General features: G+C 40.5%; 1 protein-coding gene across 2 annotated transcripts in view; it reads left to right on the top strand.

The window, feature by feature from the left end:
• Positions 1-5,568: 5,568 nt before the first annotated feature.
• Positions 5,569-20,923, top strand: part of OPN5 (opsin 5) — a gene marked incomplete at its 5' end in the record, with an annotated part of 64,324 nt that continues 48,969 nt past the window's right edge. Inside the window, 4 exons of one of the 2 annotated variants that reach the window (XM_082411706.1) lie at positions 5,569-5,698; positions 9,521-9,640; positions 12,984-13,154; positions 16,464-16,798. In XM_082411706.1, the coding sequence (XP_082267832.1) occupies positions 5,569-5,698; positions 9,521-9,640; positions 12,984-13,154; positions 16,464-16,798 (756 nt within the window). The other variant, XM_082411705.1, reaches the window with a different exon arrangement.

Genomic DNA, 20,923 nt, shown 5'->3' with positions numbered 1-20,923 from the left:
AGAAACAGAATTTCAGATCAGGAATAAAACAAGAAGGCACCCAGCAGTAGAACAATGAGAGACTGTAAAATTGCAGTTTCGGATCTGTCTGAGGTACTCTGAGTTTCCTGCCAAAGTAACTGTGTGTCTAGCCGGTTTGTTCCTCCCAGTTTTTTTTAAAACCTCATGTGGTATGGTTTATTCCTTCTCAAAGGAATGAATAGACTCAGTTGTTGAAGATTCTGCACGTGCTTCATGTTGGCCATTATTATTACTGAGGGCGACCTCATAACTAGGAATCACAGCTAACACGATCTGATCTGAAGAGATGGAGGAGCTCAGACCCCGCAGGAAGTGAATTGGGGAAGGAAGTAGGGCATTTCGTACCCTTTTTTCAAAGTTATTTTATTTTGCCCAAGTTTCTTTTTACACTAGAATTTGAGGGCAGGGGGAGACAATGAAATGTCGACCGTGAGGTTGCAGACAAAACTATTTCCAACTTGAGTATGGACACCAAGGGGGGAAAACCACGGTGGGGTGGGGATGGTGGTGTGCTGAATTGGGCGATTGGGATTGACATGTATACACTGATGTGTATAAAATTGATGACTAATAAGAACCTGCAGTATAAAAAAACAAACAAACAAACAAACAAAAACTAATACTAAACTTTCTTTGGGTTATTTGTATGGAAATATGTTAATATAAATGTTTCAGACTTTCTGTTTGAATAAAAAAATATATGTATTTCCAACTTGAGAAGGGTTTGCAGGTCTGGTGTTCTGTCATGATGCTGATAGGGATCCTGAGGTTCCAGCATCATCTCTGGGGTTTGCAGTTTCCCATATGTTCTTGAGGCAATCTCTAGGCTAGGTGCTACCTTGATGATCTGCAGAGGTTTGGGCTATTTGATTGCTTCCTTAGGAAAGGATCCTAAGGTATATGGTACAGGAAGACCCCTGGGAGAGAAAGAGGAAAAGGTGCCCCATGCCAGAGGCGGGCAGTATTGTCTGGTAGGTGAATTGGGGTGGGTGCTTGGGCCCTTGTTCTAGGAGAGAAAAGTACTGAGGGCTGGGAATTAAAATAGTAATTATTATATGAAATTTGTACCTCATCTTTTTTGCCTAGGAAAAGTGGTTTGGAGAGAATGTGGGAAAAATTAATTTGAAACTCATTACTCAGAAGTTCAGAAAAGAAGAGCTGGTTGAAATAGGAGTTACGTGACAGCTGACACTTAAAAAAATTATCACGAACGATTTAAGACAATATTAAAGCAGACCTCTCTTGCTTACAATCCTCCCAACGCCTTAGACTTGTCAATTTGCTTCAAGCAGAATTGCTTAGGAATAAATTGACTCGAAGGTTATTATTCTCAACAGACAGTTCAGCCCCTTTTTACATGGCTTAGAAGCTACTGAGTTGAATTGATTGCTCTCTTGCTGGCTTGGTTCTGCAGCAGAAAATATTCTTTCCTTCCTTTTTCCCTCCTTCATTTCCTCTCTCTTTCCTTCCAGCCCTCTCTTCCTCCCCATGTTTCCTGTCTTGTTAAGTGGGTAAAAAAAAATGACTTTTATTTTCTTCTCTAGCATCATATTGAACCACAGCGGAAAAACCTGAAGGGTGTTAATGCGCATTTCTGTTTGACAGCCAACCTCAGCTGAGCACTAGTTTTCTTTGTGGCTGTGAACATTTCCCCTGTAGAGAAGGCAAGGATCTCATTAGCACTAACTAACAGATAAAGGTTACCTCTCTGGAGACCTGGATTGCGGGTATTTGGGTTCCCAAATTATTTTTTTTTCTTGATTGCCACTTTGTTGAAACTCTTGCAGGTTCCATTTTTATGTATAAAAGAAAAATACTATATCCTTATATATGCCAAAATCATCCAAATCGCTTCACTAGGATACAGATCTCTTTTACAACATATTAGTATGAGTATGATTACCGCTTGATGCACATTAAGGCCCGGCAGCTGCTGACACAGTAAAACACCGTCATGAAGAGCACGGTTTATGCTTATTGAATTTACACAACACTCAGTGAGCAAGAAGAGACTCAAGAATGGGGGAGAAAATTCCCAAGGTGTCACTTGGGTCCCTGACCTGTGTCTGACACACATCTAAGGCAGTGCTTGGTGCACGATTTGGGGCACAGATGTGACCTGCTCCATGTGTGGTGAGATTTCAGGGCTATGAGTAGAGTCTTTTGCAGAAAAATCTCCTAACTCAGCTCCTGTGAGGCACCCCATTAGTGGCAAAGCCCCAAGGGAAGGAACTCAGGAACTCAGCAGAGGTCTGCCACATAACTTGTAGTCTGTAAATACTTATACAAATGAATGAATGGATGGGTGTAAAATTTTCACTAATGTTATAAATAATCGGTAACAACTCCTTTATTAAAATACAGATGATAAATATTATAAAAGTAATATACCCTTGCTACATAATTAGAAAATGGATATATCACCGAGTGCCCCCAAATAAAAAGTAAAGAAAAAATAACTCTTAACATCACTATACATAATAACTAGACTATCACGATTTATAATGAAAAATTTTAACCCCTTGACATAAATCTTTCTATATATTTCTCTACACTTTTTTTCTCTTAAAAAATGTTTCCTAATTCTTTGATAGTTTTTTTCCCACCAAATATATTGTGAGCATCTTCCTATGTCAACAAAATGTGCAAGTCCATTTTTTTAGAGAAGAATTTGACATGAAAGGATGGGGTGGGGGTGATGGTGTGAGGCACCATGGTTCTCCAACGGGAAAGGCAGAGCCTGAGGTTGAAGAGGACAGGAGAGAGACTAGAGCAAAGAAGACAAAGAAAACTCCACCCCCTGGTCTTTAGTAATGGTCTTCCTGCTCACGATCCTGGGCCCCGGCTGGCTGGTCTTCGGAGTTGAGGTGCAAGGAAGTTTGGTCCTGAGTTGTTGGCCTCTCCCCATAAAACTCCAGCTTAGCGAGGGGCACAGATTTATGGAGTTGACGTCAAAGTGAATCTAACCACAGACCCTTTCTCTCCTAGGCTTATTGTGGGTAACCTTGAAGACAGTAGTAAAAATGGGCCAACTTGACAAAGTTGTCAACCCACTTGACAAAGACCTGGATAAGCCATCCATCAGACTTGTGAAATTTAAAAAATTTCCTTGCTTACCTTGTATCAGGCTTAATGCTGAGAAATTTTACTTCTAGAGGTTGAATGTTTTCAATTCTTGCTGTTCTTCTTTCTTTTGACCACCTTTCCCTAGCTCTTGGGTGCTTCTTTGTTAACTTTCTGGATATTTCATGGCCTTCCAGGTTCTTTCAAGGATCCCCATGGGTTACAATGTTTCCACCCTCCTCCTCTGTGTCGTAATTGATGTTACCTGTATCCCACTATTTTCAGCTCCACTGGCTGCTGCTGGGTACCAAGTAACTCATTTCATAAACTCCTCAATGTTAAAGTTTTCATGGGTGCTGACAGATTCACATCTTATGTTCTCAGATAATATATACCTAGAAATAAATTTTGGGGTGATAAAGCCTTCAGGCAAAAAATGGTAAAAGTTTCAGAGGCCAGAGAAGCCCAGTGGGGAAGCTCATTTTGGGCAGAACACTTTCAGACCCTTTGTATAAGAAATTATCTATTTACAATGCCCATGCTTTTTGCTAACTCCTGCCCTAAACCAGTGACAATTTGGCAGGTAAGAGGGAAAATTTGTTGCCTACCATTTTTTGAAGATAATTCTAAGACTGGATAAAGTTGAACAGAATTAGACTGTCATCCTTGATACTAACTGATGGTGTTTATTTCATCTTAGGAGGTGATGCTTTACCATTCTCTTTTCCATATCTGCTAAATAGCCATTTGAAAGTCCATTCAATTTAGACAGGAGGCCTTGGGTCTGGCTATACCTCAAGTTACCTCTTAATTTTTATGGTGAAATCATAGAAAAAAATTTTTTGGGTGAATCCTCGTAACTCAAAAAATACTTAAAACTTTTATGGGTGATGAGGAGTGGGGATGTTTGTAGATTTTTCTATGATAAGCTGTTACAAGAACAGTTTTAAGAAGCATTATTCATGGTCAAAAAGATCATTAACTAGCAAATGTGAGGGCACTAGTGTATATTTTATTGCTTGAAGGATTATGCTAACATGAATAACGTGACTAATCACATATAATTTCCTCCAAAAGGTTTATTCTATATGTTTGTGTAGAATCATAGATGCAGGGGGGATCTGGAGCAGTCATTTATTTTATGCTCCACTTTTAGATGGGATGCTTCTCTTGCAACCCTCTGGCACCTTCCCTGAAATATTAGACTCTTCAAAGAAGCATTTGTACTGTTACGCAGTATTTCTACAGCAAACAATAGATTTAGAGAATGGATTTGAAGGGGGGTGGTGGGAAATAATGGAGTTGCTTTCTGCTTTAAGAAACTTGAAACCCAAATCAGCCTGTGGATGAGCCTTGTGAGTTACATCCAATATGGAGCTCATTTCTTTTTTGTTTGTTTGTTTTAAATTTTATTTATTTATTTATTTTTGTCTGTGTTGGGTCTTCGTTTCTGTGCGAGGGCTTTCTCCAGTTGCGGCAAGTGGGGGCCACTCTTCATCGTGGTGCGCGGGCCTCTCACCATCGCGGCCTCTCTTGTTGCGGGGCACAGGCTCCAGACACGCAGGTTCAGTGATTGTGGCGCATGGGCTTAGCTGCTCCGCGGCATGTGGGATCCTCCCAGACCAGGGCTCGAACCCGTGTCCCCTGCACTGGCAGGCGGATTCTTAACCACTGCGCCACCAGGGAAGCCCGGAGCTCATTTCCAAATGGCCCAACATTTCAAGATATTCTTAACAATCTCCTAGTTCTTAACTTCATTTAGTGAAGATTATATGTTCCTTTGTACTCAATGCTCTAATAACTAATGACTATTTTTTCTTTTAGAAAAACTCTGACGCTCACTGGACATATAACTGACAGAGATGCTCTTCTGGGCAATTTGGATAATTTAATAAAACACCATATTCTGGCAAATTAAAAATATTTTATACATTTGTAATATTTTAAAATATTGATGAAATCTCTCATCAATGTATTTATCTCCATACATCTTCTCTTAGCTCAGACCTTTACAAAAATTGCGAGGAGCAGGAAAATGGGTGGGGTTTGGCTTTCAACCTGTTATTCACCCAAGGGAGGTGTGAGGTGGCACGAAGGGGGTGCCATGATAAAAAAAATGAGATAAAGGACATCCTTGACTGTCCAGTGGTTAAGACTAGATGCTTCCGCTGCAGGGGGCACAGGTTCGATCGGTCGGGGAGCTAAGATCCAGCGTGGCCAAAAAAAAAAAAAAAAAAAAGAAATGAGATATCATAGGCTTGGCTAATCTACACACTGAAGAATTGAATATTGACATATTTGGATCATGGAAGAAAAACGTTCAAGTGTTCACCAGTTATTAATTAGAGACTCAAGCATGACTCCGGGAACGTGCTTTTCATCTTAAAGCAGGGGGCGTGGTTATGAGATGGGTCAGGCTGGCTTCTTCAGTTCTGCTGTGACCTCCACGTATCTGCCTTTCAGACCCTGGCGCTGGAGGAGGGCATGGCTCTGAACCACACGGCTCCGGCCCTGGAGGAGCGCCTGCCGTACTACCTTCGGGAGGGGGATCCCTTTGCTTCCAAACTTTCATGGGAAGCGGATTTAGTGGCTGGTTTTTACTTAACAATCATTGGTAAGTTTCCTTGCCTTTTCAGTGCAAAGGCTGCATCTAGATAATTCATGGGTTGCTATGTTAATTTTGCACAAAGATTCCAACACTTAAGTGGATATTTTGAGACGGAGAGCGGGAGGAAGCAGGAAGAAGGGGTGGCATCACAGAGTTCATACATGTTTCATAGAAACGACTCTATCATCTTTATTGTTAGGGATAAATATTCCCTCGACAATCCAAAGAAGTTTTACAGCAAAATAATTTATCTTGAGACTATATTTCATTTTGGTTGCTTTGATAGTAGGCTTGTCTACCGAATGACAAAATTAATGATAATGAGCTCTTATTTAAATAGAATGCTTTTACTTTTTGAAACATACTTTTGATATAAGGATAAGAGTATAGTCTCAGAATGGACCTTAGAACTCATCTAGTTTAGCCTCTGCTTTTCACAATGGAGAGAACTCTGTCCCAATGCTGTAGTCAGGATGGATACACTGTGTTTACTTCACCTAAAGTCAAGTCCCACCATGATAGCATCACTAAGTGATTTTGATGAGAGTTGAAAAAATTGTATGAATAATAAATGGAAGTCAGTTCAGGGTCAAAAGTTTTCGTGCCTGATTCACAACATGGTACATCTGCTTCCAGACTCTGGTATCCAATGTGGTGGCCACGTGTGGCTCCTGAGTCCTTGAACTGTGACTTTTCCAAATTGAGATGTGCTGTAGTATAAATAGACACCAGATACTGAAAACATAGGACCAGAAAAAATAATGTAAAATAGCTCATTAATAATTTTAAGCTATCGACTACATGTCTAACCTATAACATTTTGGGCCTATTGGGTTAAATAAATATATTCTCAAAATTAATTTAATAATATTTTTACTTTGTTTAATATGACGACCAGAAAAAATTTAAATACATATGTGGCTCACATTTCTGGTTTCCATTACATTTCTATTGGACAGCACCACTCTAGGTAATTGGATTCAACCACAATACTTTTCTTACATTTAAAATCGTTGTTTTAAATTTGGGTAACCAGTGTGCAGGTGGGTTATGTCTTTAGGTGTGTATGCCTTTAATCTTTTCAGTTGTTGGGTCAAGCTTTCTCTCTCTCCTTCTCTCTTTCTCTCCCCCTCCTTCTCTCTCTCTCTCTTTCTCATCTACTTATTACTGGCTAAGACTTTCATTTAACCTCCTGAAATTAGCCAAACTCATTAGAAAAGTCTGGAGACCCCTCTATGGTCAGTGCTTGAGGCAAAAGGAATTGATGAAATTGAATCAGAAATTCCACTGCAAAGGGATTCCCTGGGTCCTTGGCTTTGTTATTAGTTATTATGGTACTGATTTAAATTCTGTTTCTTATCAATGGACCTCCCTGTCCTTTCAAACACAAATATATATTGAGTGCCTATTTGCCACTGTTTAAGTTGCTGGGAATACAGAAATGAACAAAATGGGCAAACTACTCGCTCCCCACACAGGGACTACCTGGTAGTAAAATCCACATTGCATTTTTATTAAACATAAGTACTTTCAATGATCAGAAAAGACAGAAAAATAGACATCTTATAAATTGAATTTGTCGCAATCAATTGCAAGGAATGAATTACAAATTAGCATCTGTAACCTGACAGATTTCTCCAGATGACACAAAATAGGGAGGGCGATTAAGGGGTGGAAGGAAAATCTACAATCATATTCAAATGGGAGTGCTGAAGAGGCACCAGATAAAGGGGTCCGAAAAGCGTCCCGGAACAAAGGGAGCCTCAGATCACTCAGGGAGTCGGGGGTGGAGCCAAACGTATGTTCCAGAGCAGTGGTTCGTTCAGGAGGAGGCCAGGGTCAGCTGGTGGGGGCTGGACTCATCCTCGGCCCAGTCTTGGCCTTGGCGCTGTGTCTGGTTCCCTCCCTCCTGGGGATGTGCCCAGATTCCTTTTAAGGAACCAGAGTGGAATGACATTCTTGGTGAGCTTTGTTAAATACTAGAAGTCTTAGGGAAAACTGGAAGATGAAAAGATAATGTGAGTTTGAAATAGAGGAGAAATAAACTAGAGACCCATTTCCGTCCTCTACTCTTTACTAGAAATACGTAGTTCATTAACGGTCTATATACGAGATTTAATTTTTTTGTATTCGTAGAAAGAGTCAGGATTTTGTTCATCAAAAAATGTCCCCCTCACTTTAGCTTTTACCTTCTTAATCTTCTTTTCCTTTAACTCTCATTAAAAATAAGTTTGCATTCTCCTGATACTCCCCTACGGGAGATTGCCTGTGGGAATAATCAACATGCAGCTCGCAGAGAGTTGACTATTTTTTGATAAGCTTTGGGCACTGGGTGAAGCCTTATGAATCATTAGTAAAGATAATTTGAGAAAGGAAAAATAAGAAAATCAATATTCTCAAAAGAGAAGTAAAAAGACAAAGGATGTTTAAAGGAGCTTTGTGTATCAAATGCATATGCATAATTACTGTTTTTTTCATCTTTTTGGATACGAAGTAGAAGGCATGTGTTTATAATTTTTCTAGCCATGTTTTCACATTTTAGTTTCCCAGTGTGCCTTGTTAGCTGGTTTCCTTTAATGCGACATGGGTTTCATTTTAGTTGCTTTAGAAGCTCCACCACCTCTTCTATTTTTTTCCTCCTCTGTCTTAAGAAAGCTAAAGAGGTTTTAATAGACCACGAGGCAGCACTGACTCCTGGGATTCAGAATTTCCTAAGAGCACAATGCAGTTAGTGCCTGGTGGTTTCATACCATCAGCTGAAACACACATTTTTTCCCCCTTGCCCCCCCAAATGAATTGTGGTGGAGAAGTAGAAGTTAAGATAGAAAAATCTGGGTTTCTCCTGTTAATACTCTCCTTATTCCTTACTACTAAAGGCAGCTGTACCAGATTCTCATTTATACACAGCTACACTATGAAGCAAGAATTCCTGAAGAAATCTACTCTACATGTTAAGCTATGGAAGTAGGTGTATTCTTTTCTTAACTAAAGTCAGTAGGGATTGGGTCTTTTTGGATTTAAACTGGGTTTGTAAGAACTTTTGAACAGTATCATTGTAATGGCAAAGCCAGTCATTAATAAAAGGATATAAAAAAGTGGGAACACATTTATATCATTGTTGGTAGGTTGGTGGGTTGACGGCCACTTTCTCTCCCTTTGGTGGGAGTGGGAGAGTCCATGTTATCAATTGTCACCCACTTCCCCTTCATAAAGAGTCCAGTAGCAGTGGCAGATATCCAGCGTCCATGTCCTCAGGATGCAAAAAAGTCCGGGATGTGTCTCCAGGAGATGACCTTGTCCTTGCAGGGGGTCACGCCAGCCTAATCTGGCCTCTGCTTCTCCTGAATGCTGGTCCCCCCTCAGGAGTCCACAAGAAGAGTGAAAGCGCCTCATTTGGTTTGGGTCACTTCGTCTTCAGAATTTAGCGATAGCCAAGGGGTTAACCCTTCTCATCAGAGGGGAGGAGTTCTATAAAGCCAATACTCTAAAAATGGCTGAGGAGATGCTCCATCCTGGGGATTAGTCCAAGAACTGACCATGGGGATTCCCACACCCTACTGAGCTTCACTGGGAAATTAGTGGTTCTTTTTCTGGGTAAGTGCCGTTTGACAATCCCTGACTCCTATCCCTTTGGAGGTAAACCATCCCTCGCCTGTCACTCACAACTCATGCTTTTTATTTCATCTTCTTAACTTAGATTTTTATTTAGAATCCTGTCGCTACCCTCTAAATCTATGGTGTCCATTTTTTGAAATTGAGAAGTGTTTCATATCTGAGTGAACTCTAAATCCTAGTTTTAACGATGGAAATTTATATTTTTCCTTGTAGGGATTCTGTCCACATTTGGAAATGGGTATGTCCTTTATATGTCTTCTAGACGAAAAAAGAAGCTGAAACCTGCGGAAATAATGACTATCAATTTAGCAATCTGTGATCTGGGGATTTCAGGTAACGCAGCCATGCCATTTCTTCTTTGGGGGTTTGAATGCCCCGTTACAAAGTCCTCACAGGCTCACAGATCACCCTACCCCCAGCTTCTTTTGCTCCTCCTTTCACAAATCATCTTTACAGTGTTTTGTGGTAAGTCAGCAGAGTGTTGTTTGGCTAAAGAGATCATCCATTTAACATAGATGGAGTCCATTCCATGTGCCGGGCATGTTAGATGCTGAGGATACAATTTGAAATGATACATGAGACTTTGGATACCTCACAGTATAGTGGGCTAAATGATTCAGAAAACAGAAACTTACAGACAGGATTTAGATCACTGTTTTGAGCTCTGTTACATCCCTCACTCCCTTAGGGAAATCTGTTAAAGTAAAACATCAAGGGGGTAAGGTCTTAAGGGTAAATGATGGGTCAGAAAGGTGAGCCAAGGAAGGGGGAAGGGTTGCCCTTGTAATGACATATTTAAGTGTGGCTTAGGGACTGACTGCAAGTATAGGAAGCTTCTAGTTCAGTGGTTCTTGACCTTGGCTGCACAAAAAAGTCACTTGGGGAACTTAAAAACAAAAACAAAAACAAAAACAAAAAACAACTCACAGCTGGGTTTCATACCCAGAAATTTTGCTTTTAATTAGTTGAGAATGTTACCTGGGCATCAGGTTATTTAAAATTAGAATTTCCAGGTAAATTTATTGTGCAGCCAAAATTTTGAACCGCTGGTTTATTTCTTGCTTCTTTGGCCCCTCTGGTAACCCAGCAAGGAGGAATTGGAATAAAATTTCTCTTTAACTGTAATTCATTTTTACAAATATGAACAATTTTGGGTCAGTCACTTCCCTTTACATTCATCTATAAAATTCCAGGGTTGCCTAGATACACTCAAATATGCCTCTGGAGCCCCACTTTCTGCTACATAGCGTATGGTTGTAAGTTACTAGAATTAGGGAAATTGAGTTTGAATAGCACACATCAACTCGTCTTTCCACTGGAAATCTTTTAGCAGGGTCTCATCCAAAGCATCCTTTCTAAAATGTTTCCCGGTATTTGTTTCTCTCTTCATAAGTGGATTTTTCTGCCACTGCCAATCTCTAAAAACAAGGCTTGGTGATGTGTCTACTTACTGAGTCACTGTTTATTACACAGCAATGGATGTGCTGCCCTCTCACTGAGTTTGGATGATCTTGGTTATTTGGGAAGACTTTATTCAGTATGGACAGACTGAAATATCATGACCTCTTTTGGGAAATACACATGCACATTAAGAGGAAAGTGACATATCCGGCCCCTTTCTGCGAAAATAGTCGAGATACGCCTCAGAGAATTTGCGAGGCTGCAAAGTGACTGCCATTTTAGTTTTGGCCACGCGATGGCGGTGTCGCAACATGAATGATGGCTCTCCGGTCAGCTCACCATGCTGCCCCCTAGTGGTTCTCTCTCTGGTACTGAACGTAAAATGCTTGAATGAAACCTGCCATTTCAGTCGCATCCTTTGCTTATAGCCGACTGATGCTTAAGGCTGAATTAGACTAGGCTTGAATAAAAATGTCCATAATTGGTCAGATACATTGAAAATGCTTTCAACCAAGCAAGTCTGCTGTAGAATTGCATAAACCACCTCATTACTCTGTATATATCTTTAGAGTAATTCACCAGAAAGCATTTTCTGCCATGGGTTAGTTTTCTCTGATCAACTCAGATCATTTTTTGCAACCTCTGGTTATCTCTTAAATACATTTTTTCCTTCCAATAAACCTTAAAAATTTTTATGTCTTTTTAATTTTTTTTCTTGCTTCACTATATTCCATTATAAGCACCTTGAAGAAACACATCCTAGACACCAGATGTATTTCATCTATACAACTAATATTTATTGTTTAAATATCAATGGCTCTCAATCATGTATATGTATTAGAATCACCTGGGGAGCTAAAAACAATATATTGTGATGGCCCAGCCAGATAAATGAAGTCAGATAAATTAAATCCAGATAAATTAAATCAGATTATCTGGGGGTTGGAGCTCTGGACACTGGTATTTAAAATTAAGCAAAGCAAAGCAAAACAAAACAAAACTCCTCCAGTGATTTTAATGTGCAGCTGGGTTTAGAACCATTCTACCTAGTGGAGGAGGGAGAGACCTTTCCAAGAGGTTCTCAAAACCCTTTGGCATCCCGAAGGTTCTAGATGACATCCCATAGGTTCATCGAAAGCTCCACTCCAGAAAGAAGCCTAAAATACCTTTTGCTGATGGATCCCAGGCACAACAGACACAAATTTCGCTCCATCGGAGTCACATTCATTTGTCTTTTTTGCTGTCCTTAGCACCCACCCAGCAGACACTCAATTCAGGCTCTGAGTTTGCTGTCTCCCCTGCCTAGAATATTTTCCCTCTAGATGTTTGCTCGAGTTCTCAACCACTGATTCAGCATCTACCTAAACATCACGTGCGCAGAGAGGTCTTCCCTGATCTCCTGACGTAAAACAACCATTTCTGTCTATTTCCTTCCTCTGCTTCATTTTTCTTCCCAGAACTCATCATGACCCATCATTCCATCATATTGTATCTTATATTACAAATTATTTGTTTCTTTTGCCCTCTCTATCTATTAAAATTGAATCTGTTAATCTTAATCTCCACTTTGTCCTCTGGCACCTTGTTGCATAATGGGCACTGAATAGTTCATTTGTTAAAAAAAAAAGTAATTCTTTTACACTGGGTTTCCTCACTGACAGTGGTGTGTAGACCCAATAGGACTGGGAAGTTCTGATATGAGGGTGCCCAGTCTAGCCAGGTGGAGTATGAGACCAGCTGTGTAGACCACTAGAGGCGATGTGTGTCTAACTTAGAAAAGCACCGAATAAATATGTGTTAATTGACTGAACTAACAGTGTACCAGGTACGGGGCACACCTGGGAGGGGTGGGGCAGGCTGGCACCTGCAGGCTGCCAATGTCAGTTACTTGGTTCTTCTAATGCATTAAGGTTGGGGAACCCTCTTTTGATAGATGGATCAGATACAGAGTTTGGAAAGCTTCCTCAGCCATTTCCTTCAAAGAGGGGGAAGATTGAATGCACAGCTGGATAAGGCGGGTGCAGGGCATGAATTAAAGTAGAAGATTACTTTCTAGAAAGTAAAAAACAAACAAACAAAGCAAACTGATGAAGCCTGAAGGAATAAATACTTTAAATCCCAGAAATCTGGGTCTGGCTGTAAACAAACTGGACCTAACATTTCCGAAAATAGCTCTCTGTTGTCTGCTTGGGATAAAACTCAACAGCGAGTTGAGGTAGGCGAGGTAAATTTTAACTGAAGGGAACTTCCCTTGACAAGTTGCTTGGCACTCTAGTTGTAGGCAAACCGTTCACCATCATCTCTTGCTTCTGTCACCGCTGGGTGTTTGGCTGGATTGGCTGCCGCTGGTACGGATGGGCTGGATTTTTCTTTGGCTGTGGAAGTCTTATCACTATGACTGCTGTCAGCCTGGACCGATACTTGAAAATCTGCTATTTATCGTATGGTAAGTAGGAAGGTTTCTATTCCCTGATAGTCAAATCTAGGTGGATTGTCAAAGCGGTACATGTTTTACCCAGAGGTAATAAGGATTATGAATAACCTCAGAGACCAGGAGTATTTCTACTTATAGCTTATCTTGTTCTAACCTATGTTTAAAGATTTGAACCTGTGTCAATGTAGGTTTCTTTAAATACTACTTTTATAGGAATGTCTGGTGTTTGGCTATGATGCTTTTAAAAGTATCATTTTTCTGTATAAAGTGTGTAAGCTTTTACCGTGTTATGCCATACAAGCAAAAGAATGCATTTTATACATTGAAAGGATGTTGGGTCCAAGATGTTTAGCTGGTTCCCCAAGTAGTAAATATAATTATATGGAAAGATGTTTCCGGTTCTCCTTTAGCACTCAGGATCCCTATGACTGCAGAGAAGAGGAATTCTCCTCCAGGTTAGAGAGCCGTGCCTGCAGGAAAGGACACACATACAGAAATACCGCCCAACATTCTTTTTGTGGTCTTGGTAGGTAGAAAGATGAGTAGCTAAGAGAACTGGTCAGGGGTGAGCCAGCAATAAACAAATTTTCAGAGGCTAAAGATTTTTCTTTAATGATAGGACGATTCTACATGTGAAAAATAAACTTTTCGTACTTTGGCTTCTTGGGGCTCTGGAAATCTATTGAACCCAAAAGAGAAGGATTTGGGCCCTTTTAATTTAATACTGAGAACCAGGTGCAACCAGGGAATAATATTGGTTCCCACAGGCTGTTTTGTTTGTTAATCTCAATCAGCATGATTGTTGTGACCATGGGGACAGACTATGGCCTGGAGCCTGAAATGGGAAGGATCAAGTTGATGTGACACTCTCAATGGGGTGGAATTTCTCTTTATATTTTAAAAGTTTACGGTACTAAATTAAAAAAAAAACATGCAGGGGGTCAGGGCAGGGGTAGGGTCATGGCCCAATGTCTGCACCATCCAGGCTCACCTTTAAAAAAAATTAGCATCTCTTTTTCTAAACAGCTTAAAACTTGCAATAGAAATAGCTTGAATCAAAAATTCCAATAAAATACAAAACATACAATTATAAGTATTCTGGATGATTTCAGAGTCAATATTTTTCTATAAACTTATTTTTGGTCATATCAAAATAGATTTTAAATATAGATTTTACAGACAAAAAAGCAAAAAGTTCAATTTCCTGGGAATATTTGAGGAATACTAAACCTCGATGTCTCTGCTTTTTAAATATTCTCTTGACTTTAGGCTTTGGGTCAATTAAAGAGATGACGCTGTCCATCCCCAGAATCATTGCAGGGCATAATTCCTATGGAAACTATGTATTTTTTCCAGCTTCTTCTAAGGTTGATTCTCGATAGTCTAGTTTCATCATTTGATTTGTCGCACAATTAAACACTCCACACAGTGTCTTGGAATGCTGGAATTAGAAGGTCGCTTGGGGACATGTAGACCTTTCTCCCATGTAATGTGATAAACTGTTTTAAGGCATCCCTGACAGACAGCCACTTGGCCTCTTCTTGAATAGTTCCAGTGACCAGTGACGGGGAGCTTACTACTGCACAAGGCAGCCCATTCTCTGATTGGTCTGCTCTCATTGTTACAATGTTATTCCTTATATTAAGACAAAACTGCCTCCCAGTAACCTCCACCCATTGGTCCTAGTTCTGACTGCTGGAGCATCACAGAACCAATCTACTAATCTACTCCCTCCTGTACTTGACAGCCTTTCACCATAACCGAATGTAAGTATAAAACACCTCACTAAGTAACCCTAACCATAAATGCTTCTACGTATGCCTATGCACATTCCTATAAATATATATAATTATTTGTGCCAGTGTTTTCTCCATTATAATGGATAACTGAGAGCTGACAGGTATTGTGGCTACGTATTTGTTACCCCTATCTGGTGGGTCCGTGAAATTTGCATTTTATGGTACCGTATATTTGAAAAAATAGAGACAAAGGAAACAATCTGTTATATTTCTTGTTAGCGCCAAATAAGACAAACACAGGAGTAAATATTTGTGTTAGTGTAGTTCTTCGTAGTTTGCAAAGGAGGCCTGGCATTGTTCATTTCACCCGTATCAAAATCTGTAAGCAGTATATCTTTATTTTCTCCATTTTACTGATAAGAACACTGACGTCTGGAAAGGTTACATGAAGAGGGTCAAATACTAGAAATGAGAAGGATTAGGCCCTTCTGATTTCCCAGACCTCACGTGACACTAAACAGAGGCAGGCCTTGAGTCTGTGCTGAAGAAATCGTTTGGCTTTTATTAAGCATGTTTTGATATTTCTTCTCTGCTACCAAAAAGCAAGGCAGTTAGGGGTTACATCTCTGGCCCTTTGGGTTTCAGGCAATAACCGGTATGGAGGTAATTTCCCCTGCAGGCTGAAGCCCTAGATCAGGCTGACCTGTCTTAGGTGGTTGTATTGAACTTTTGCAAATGATCACTAGCGCTTTACAGCTTTCCTTAAACGACTGCACTGTTTCTGCCTCTTGGAATTCTCTTTCGGCGAATGGAAACTAGTGCTGAAACACAGAACTCATTTTTTTTGTTGTTGTTTTACTGGAAATATTTTCACAGAATTTCTTTTGCAGAACATGTTATGATCTACCTAGATTCCCCACTTCTCCATCTATGGCTGTGTGAATGTGACTGTCGTATTAATAACATTGGAAGATTCAAAATCTGCTCTCACCCAGGGGGGTCACCCCATAACGTCACCCCACACAGTCATGACCGTGGCACCAACACCCACTCCACGAGTGCTTAGGTGAGAGGCACATGAGCTTTTAGGAAGAAGCGTATTTTAAAGATACAGGCAGTGTCTTTTATCATTTCTCCCGCAAAGGACTCTACCTTAGATAAATCCTTAACACGTGCTTTTTTGGGCTCCATCTTTATATTCTACCAGTTGGCCTCTTGTCCTAGATAGGATCTCAAAGGTCATTCCGGATGTTCTCCCAAGATCCTCCACTGTCTTCAGCATCCTCTCATCTTTTTTACTGCCACCTCTCCCCAGCTTTTGTCACTTCCCCCTCCCAAGGCTCCCAGATGCCTAGAGAAAACCTTCCCTGTGAAATCACTTCCAGTTTTATTCTCTTGGAAAAAGCACCCAAGCTCTGGAACTCTCTTCCCTCCACCCTACTCTCCCTCCGGCTTTGGTTACTGACCACTTCTCCCAGAATCCAATGGATTAACTCTTTGGATGTGGAATTTGACCTATCGAAGGGAGGTATCTGGGTGGAGGGTAGATTACATCCTGGTAATGCTCTTCTTCCACCTCCAGGGGTTTGGCTGAAAAGAAAGCACGCCTACATCTGCCTGGCCGTCATCTGGGCCTATGCTTCCTTCTGGACCACCATGCCCTTGGTAGGTCTGGGGGACTACGCACCTGAGCCCTTCGGAACCTCGTGCACTCTGGACTGGTGGCTGGCCCAGGCCTCAGTAGGGGGCCAGATTTTCATCCTGAACATCCTCTTCTTCTGCCTCTTGCTCCCAACGGCTGTGATCGTGTTCTCCTATGTGAAGATCATTGCTAAGGTTAAGTCCTCCTCCAAAGAAGTAGCTCATTTTGACAGTCGGATCCATAGCAGCCATGTGCTGGAAATGAAACTGACCAAGGTAACTGCAGTCATAATTTACCAACATGTTTTCTAATCAATTAAAACTTCGTAGGGCAAAGAGGATAGAGAATGTTGGAGACTGGGAGACCTTCGAATGTCCACTGTTTATGTCCTTACAATCTTTGTTATTATTTATTTAAACCCTTGTAGTATCTCTTCCCTCTGTCTCTATCTCACTCTCATTTACACACACACACACACACACACACACACACACACATGTCTAAATATCCACCAAATGTATACAGTGGATCTACTGGGGGCTTTTTCTTTCTATTGAATAGGATATTGTTGCTTCTTAAAATTATTTCACTAATAAGAATAATAACTTTTATGATTCATAGAATGGCTCATAGTATTTACTGTCCTGTATGGACTTTGATGGGCACGATTAGGGACATTCCTTATTAACAGAGTAAGAGCTTACCGTGTCTGCTTTCCTATGGGAAACCCATCTTCACACAAGAGCACTTTCTGCAGCATTGAGTCGCTTGGCAAATGCTAGTCTCAGAGTTGGCAGCTCTTCAGATATTGTGGTGTAAGGAAAAGAGCAGACAGTTCGAAAACGGATGAGAGTTTGGATTCTATCACCGACACTTGCCAGGTTTGTGACCCAGAGATAGATACTTAACTTCTTTGAATCTCTACTTCCTCACTTGTGTAACAGGAATAGTAACATCTATCTCTCTGGGGTGTGGTGGGGATTCAATGAGATAAACATGTTATCCTGTCATCGGCTGCATGGATGATGTTAAAGAAATCATAATTCCTCATGTGTCTTCTAACTTTTAGGATTTCTGGTAAGGGCTAAGGCAGTGGTCTTTACACTTCCATCACGTTTCACCCTTATATTGAGGAAATATTTTTCAGCACATACTCTCAATAGGAGTGACATGTCTTAGCGTCAAACTGTGTTTTAAATATTAGCACACCTTAGTTTCCATCTTATATTTGAAAGAAAAAAATAAATGTAGACTGAAGTTCTAATCATTCTTCTGGTGTCCCAGTCCATCATGTTGACTGATATCCACCTTCAAGTGTCCTCACAGCCTACCCTGGAGACCACTGGCCTTAGGGACTAGGAGTTACACAGTTCCCTCCAGACCACAGGCGGCTACCTACTAAGTCAGGACTTTTGTCCTAGTAATAGTTTTCTCTCCAAATTTCAGAGTTTTAGATGTTGTGCAAGGACCTCTTGGTTGCACAGTGAGAGCTAGAGGTTCTGGATGGTACCAGTTGACCTTTACTCCCTAAACTCCACGTTTGAGTAGAAGAAAGTTTGAGTGAAGTTTTCATCACTCTAAATCTATACTGATCACCTAAAAATAGAGCCGTTCTACCTGGACAAATATGCAGCATCAGGAATCACGATCTACTTCTAGCTTATGATTGGCTGTTAGGTAGGAAAAATATTTCCATAAATTCAGGATCATGAATTAAGTTCTTCATTTCTAGCTCTTCCTTTAGCTCCTGTCTGTGCTGTAAAAAACAAACTAATGCCAATAAATTAATCCAAGTTAAATGTGGATTCCATTTCATCCAAATCCTATTGGGTATCAAGTACTGTTCTAGGAACTAGGTGAATGCAACTGAGCTAAAAGTGTTTGTGTTCAGTAGTTCGTGGAAGTATGCCCAGGGAACCACGTGATGTCTGTCACATGGGTATGTGACCTCAGTTGCAGTCCTGTAGTGTGGCATGCCATGAAGCTGCCGAGATGTCATATGATGTCCTCTCCTCTTCCCATCCCCCAAGGTTACTGGCCTTGAGACGCTTGGCTGGTCTTAAGCAGTGAGTCTGGGTCCTTCTACCCATGAGGCCCTTCTCCCGTTTCTCTGAGGCAATCACTCATCATCCTCTCTCCTGTTAGTTGAATTCCTCAACTCAGCCCACTCACAGCCAGCTTTTACCAATACCCTAGCATCTGGTGCTTCGTGTATTCTTGAGGGTGGCCAGCTCGTTAGTCACAGTTTCTAAAGCTCATTATACATACACGGGGAAGCTCAGCATATACCATTTAATTTGATGCGTAGTTTTTTTGTTTTGTTTTTAATTTTTATTAAAAAATTTTATTTTATATTGGGGTATCGTTGATTAACAACGTTGTGTTAGTTTCAGGTATAGAGCAAAGTGATTCAGTGGTACATATAAATGTATCTATGCTTTTTCAAATTCTTTTCCCATTTAGATTATAGAGTTTTGAGCAGAGTCCCCTGTGCTATACAGTAAGTCCTCGTTGGTTGTCTGCTTTAATTACAGTGGTGTGTACACGTCAATCCCAAACTTGATGTGTTATCATTCTCCTCGCCCTGCACTGTGTAGACCAAATAGTCAGGGTCACCCAGACCAGATCGACCAAAGCGATGTTAAAGGAAAGGTGTAGGCATATATGTGTATGGTTTTACTTTGTATATGTCTTCTAACATGTATTCTCATTATATTATATATGATATCTATATGATATGTTACATCTTAACTTCATTTGTATATATAAAACCTATATGAAAATAACCTCAACATACAATGCTTCCAATTATTCACATTTGTGCAAAATATTTAAGTCAAAATTCAACCTACGTTGAGAAATAAACAGAACTTTCTATTGTGGCACCTTCTGTTCTAAATTTAAACTATTTTCAATTACTAGTTAATTTTGATTTTTTTTGTACTGAGTAAAAATAAGTAGAAAAACCTTCACGGGGCCTTTTCATAGTCTTAGAAGCCTTGTCCTCCATTCAACTACCTCTCAGGATTGGCACTTTGCTTGTTCATTTGATGCTTCTGATCTTCAGAATGTCCTGGTCTAAAAGCTTATTAAAGGCTACCTCATTGGATTATGGGACCAAATAATTCATTTCTTTGTGTACTCTAATTATTTCTAGGTAGGTTATTATCTGGGCCTGCATTTTGCCAGTCTGACCTCGTCAACTTAAAAATTGATGTTCCAGCTATAAACCTTTCTCCACATTGTAATTTCCTTCTAATTAATTAAAAAATGGTTTTGCTAGACTTTTATAGCAGGCTGAAATTTCACAGACTACAGAAATTGCAGAGGTGTGCAAAAGCAAAAAAACCCTACAGAAACCAAACAAAAAAGGAAAGAAAAAACCCTTTCTCTTTGTATTCCTATGACTCAGTATAATCTCATTTTTATGCCGGCATTTGACCTTGTAAAACAAGCAACATTACACAATCAGGGTAAATTCAGTTGAATTGGGTTTTCCTCCTCTTCCTAGGCTCTGTGTAAGTTCCGGGAGGTCTTTATAACTCCATGGGACCAGTGGGTGGGGGCATCTGGTTTGGTTGTTGTCATTTATTGACCCTGGTATTGCTGAGATAGTTAAGGTTTCCTCTGGCCTCAGGCATCCATTGTCATGGGTCACTTTGCATCTTTCTTGTTTCAGCTGTAAGGCCTCTTTAGGCTCACTGGAAGTTCCAGGTACTTCCCCATCCTTCTTTGGCAGCCCATTGGGTGGATGTCAAGACCTTGGCTGGCACCCTGGGAAGTGAGGCGCTAGCTGTCTGCTCGTGCAAATGCATTGAGAGTCTATTGCTCCCCCAACCCCTTCCCTGGCCCCCTGTGCTCGGTTCAGTGGAGTATTTTCAGGACAGCTTCTCAAGGTCAGTTGCCAGCTCCTCTGATGTCCTCCCTTGCCTTTGGGCTGTAGGCGCTTGATGCACTGTGGGCTCTTGTATCCACGTACATCCCTTTAACTTGTCCACACTGTACACTTAATGCCTCTAGTCTTGCACATCTCTGGCTGCAAATACTCAAAAATCATTTTTGTCACACTCGAAACCCTCTATTTCAACTATTTCCTCTCTTGTAAGTTTCTAATTTCTATTTTGCAACTCAGAAGCTGAGAAACGAATGTTTTACTTCTTCGGCATTTCTGCTTGTGAAAACCTTCATACTAATGCAGTGGATACTCTTGCTGCTGCTATGATGAGGGGGAAGGTGGAGTAACAGGAAGGAAATACCAGAAGTTTCAATTAATTTTTCCGTATATTACTATGCTGTGCATATTGGTACTTCATATTTATTCATTCAGCACACATAGCTCACCTACAATGTCCCAGGCCTATAGTTAGTATCCAGATCCTGTGGACACCTGGGTTTCTCTT

The sequence above is a fragment of the Balaenoptera physalus genome (genome assembly GCF_965194825.1).
Source record: "Balaenoptera physalus genome assembly, chromosome: 11".
Taxonomy (NCBI): Eukaryota; Metazoa; Chordata; class Mammalia; order Artiodactyla; family Balaenopteridae; genus Balaenoptera; species Balaenoptera physalus.
Note: the sequence above shows the minus strand (reverse complement) of the source record. Positions and strands in the feature narration are given on the sequence as shown.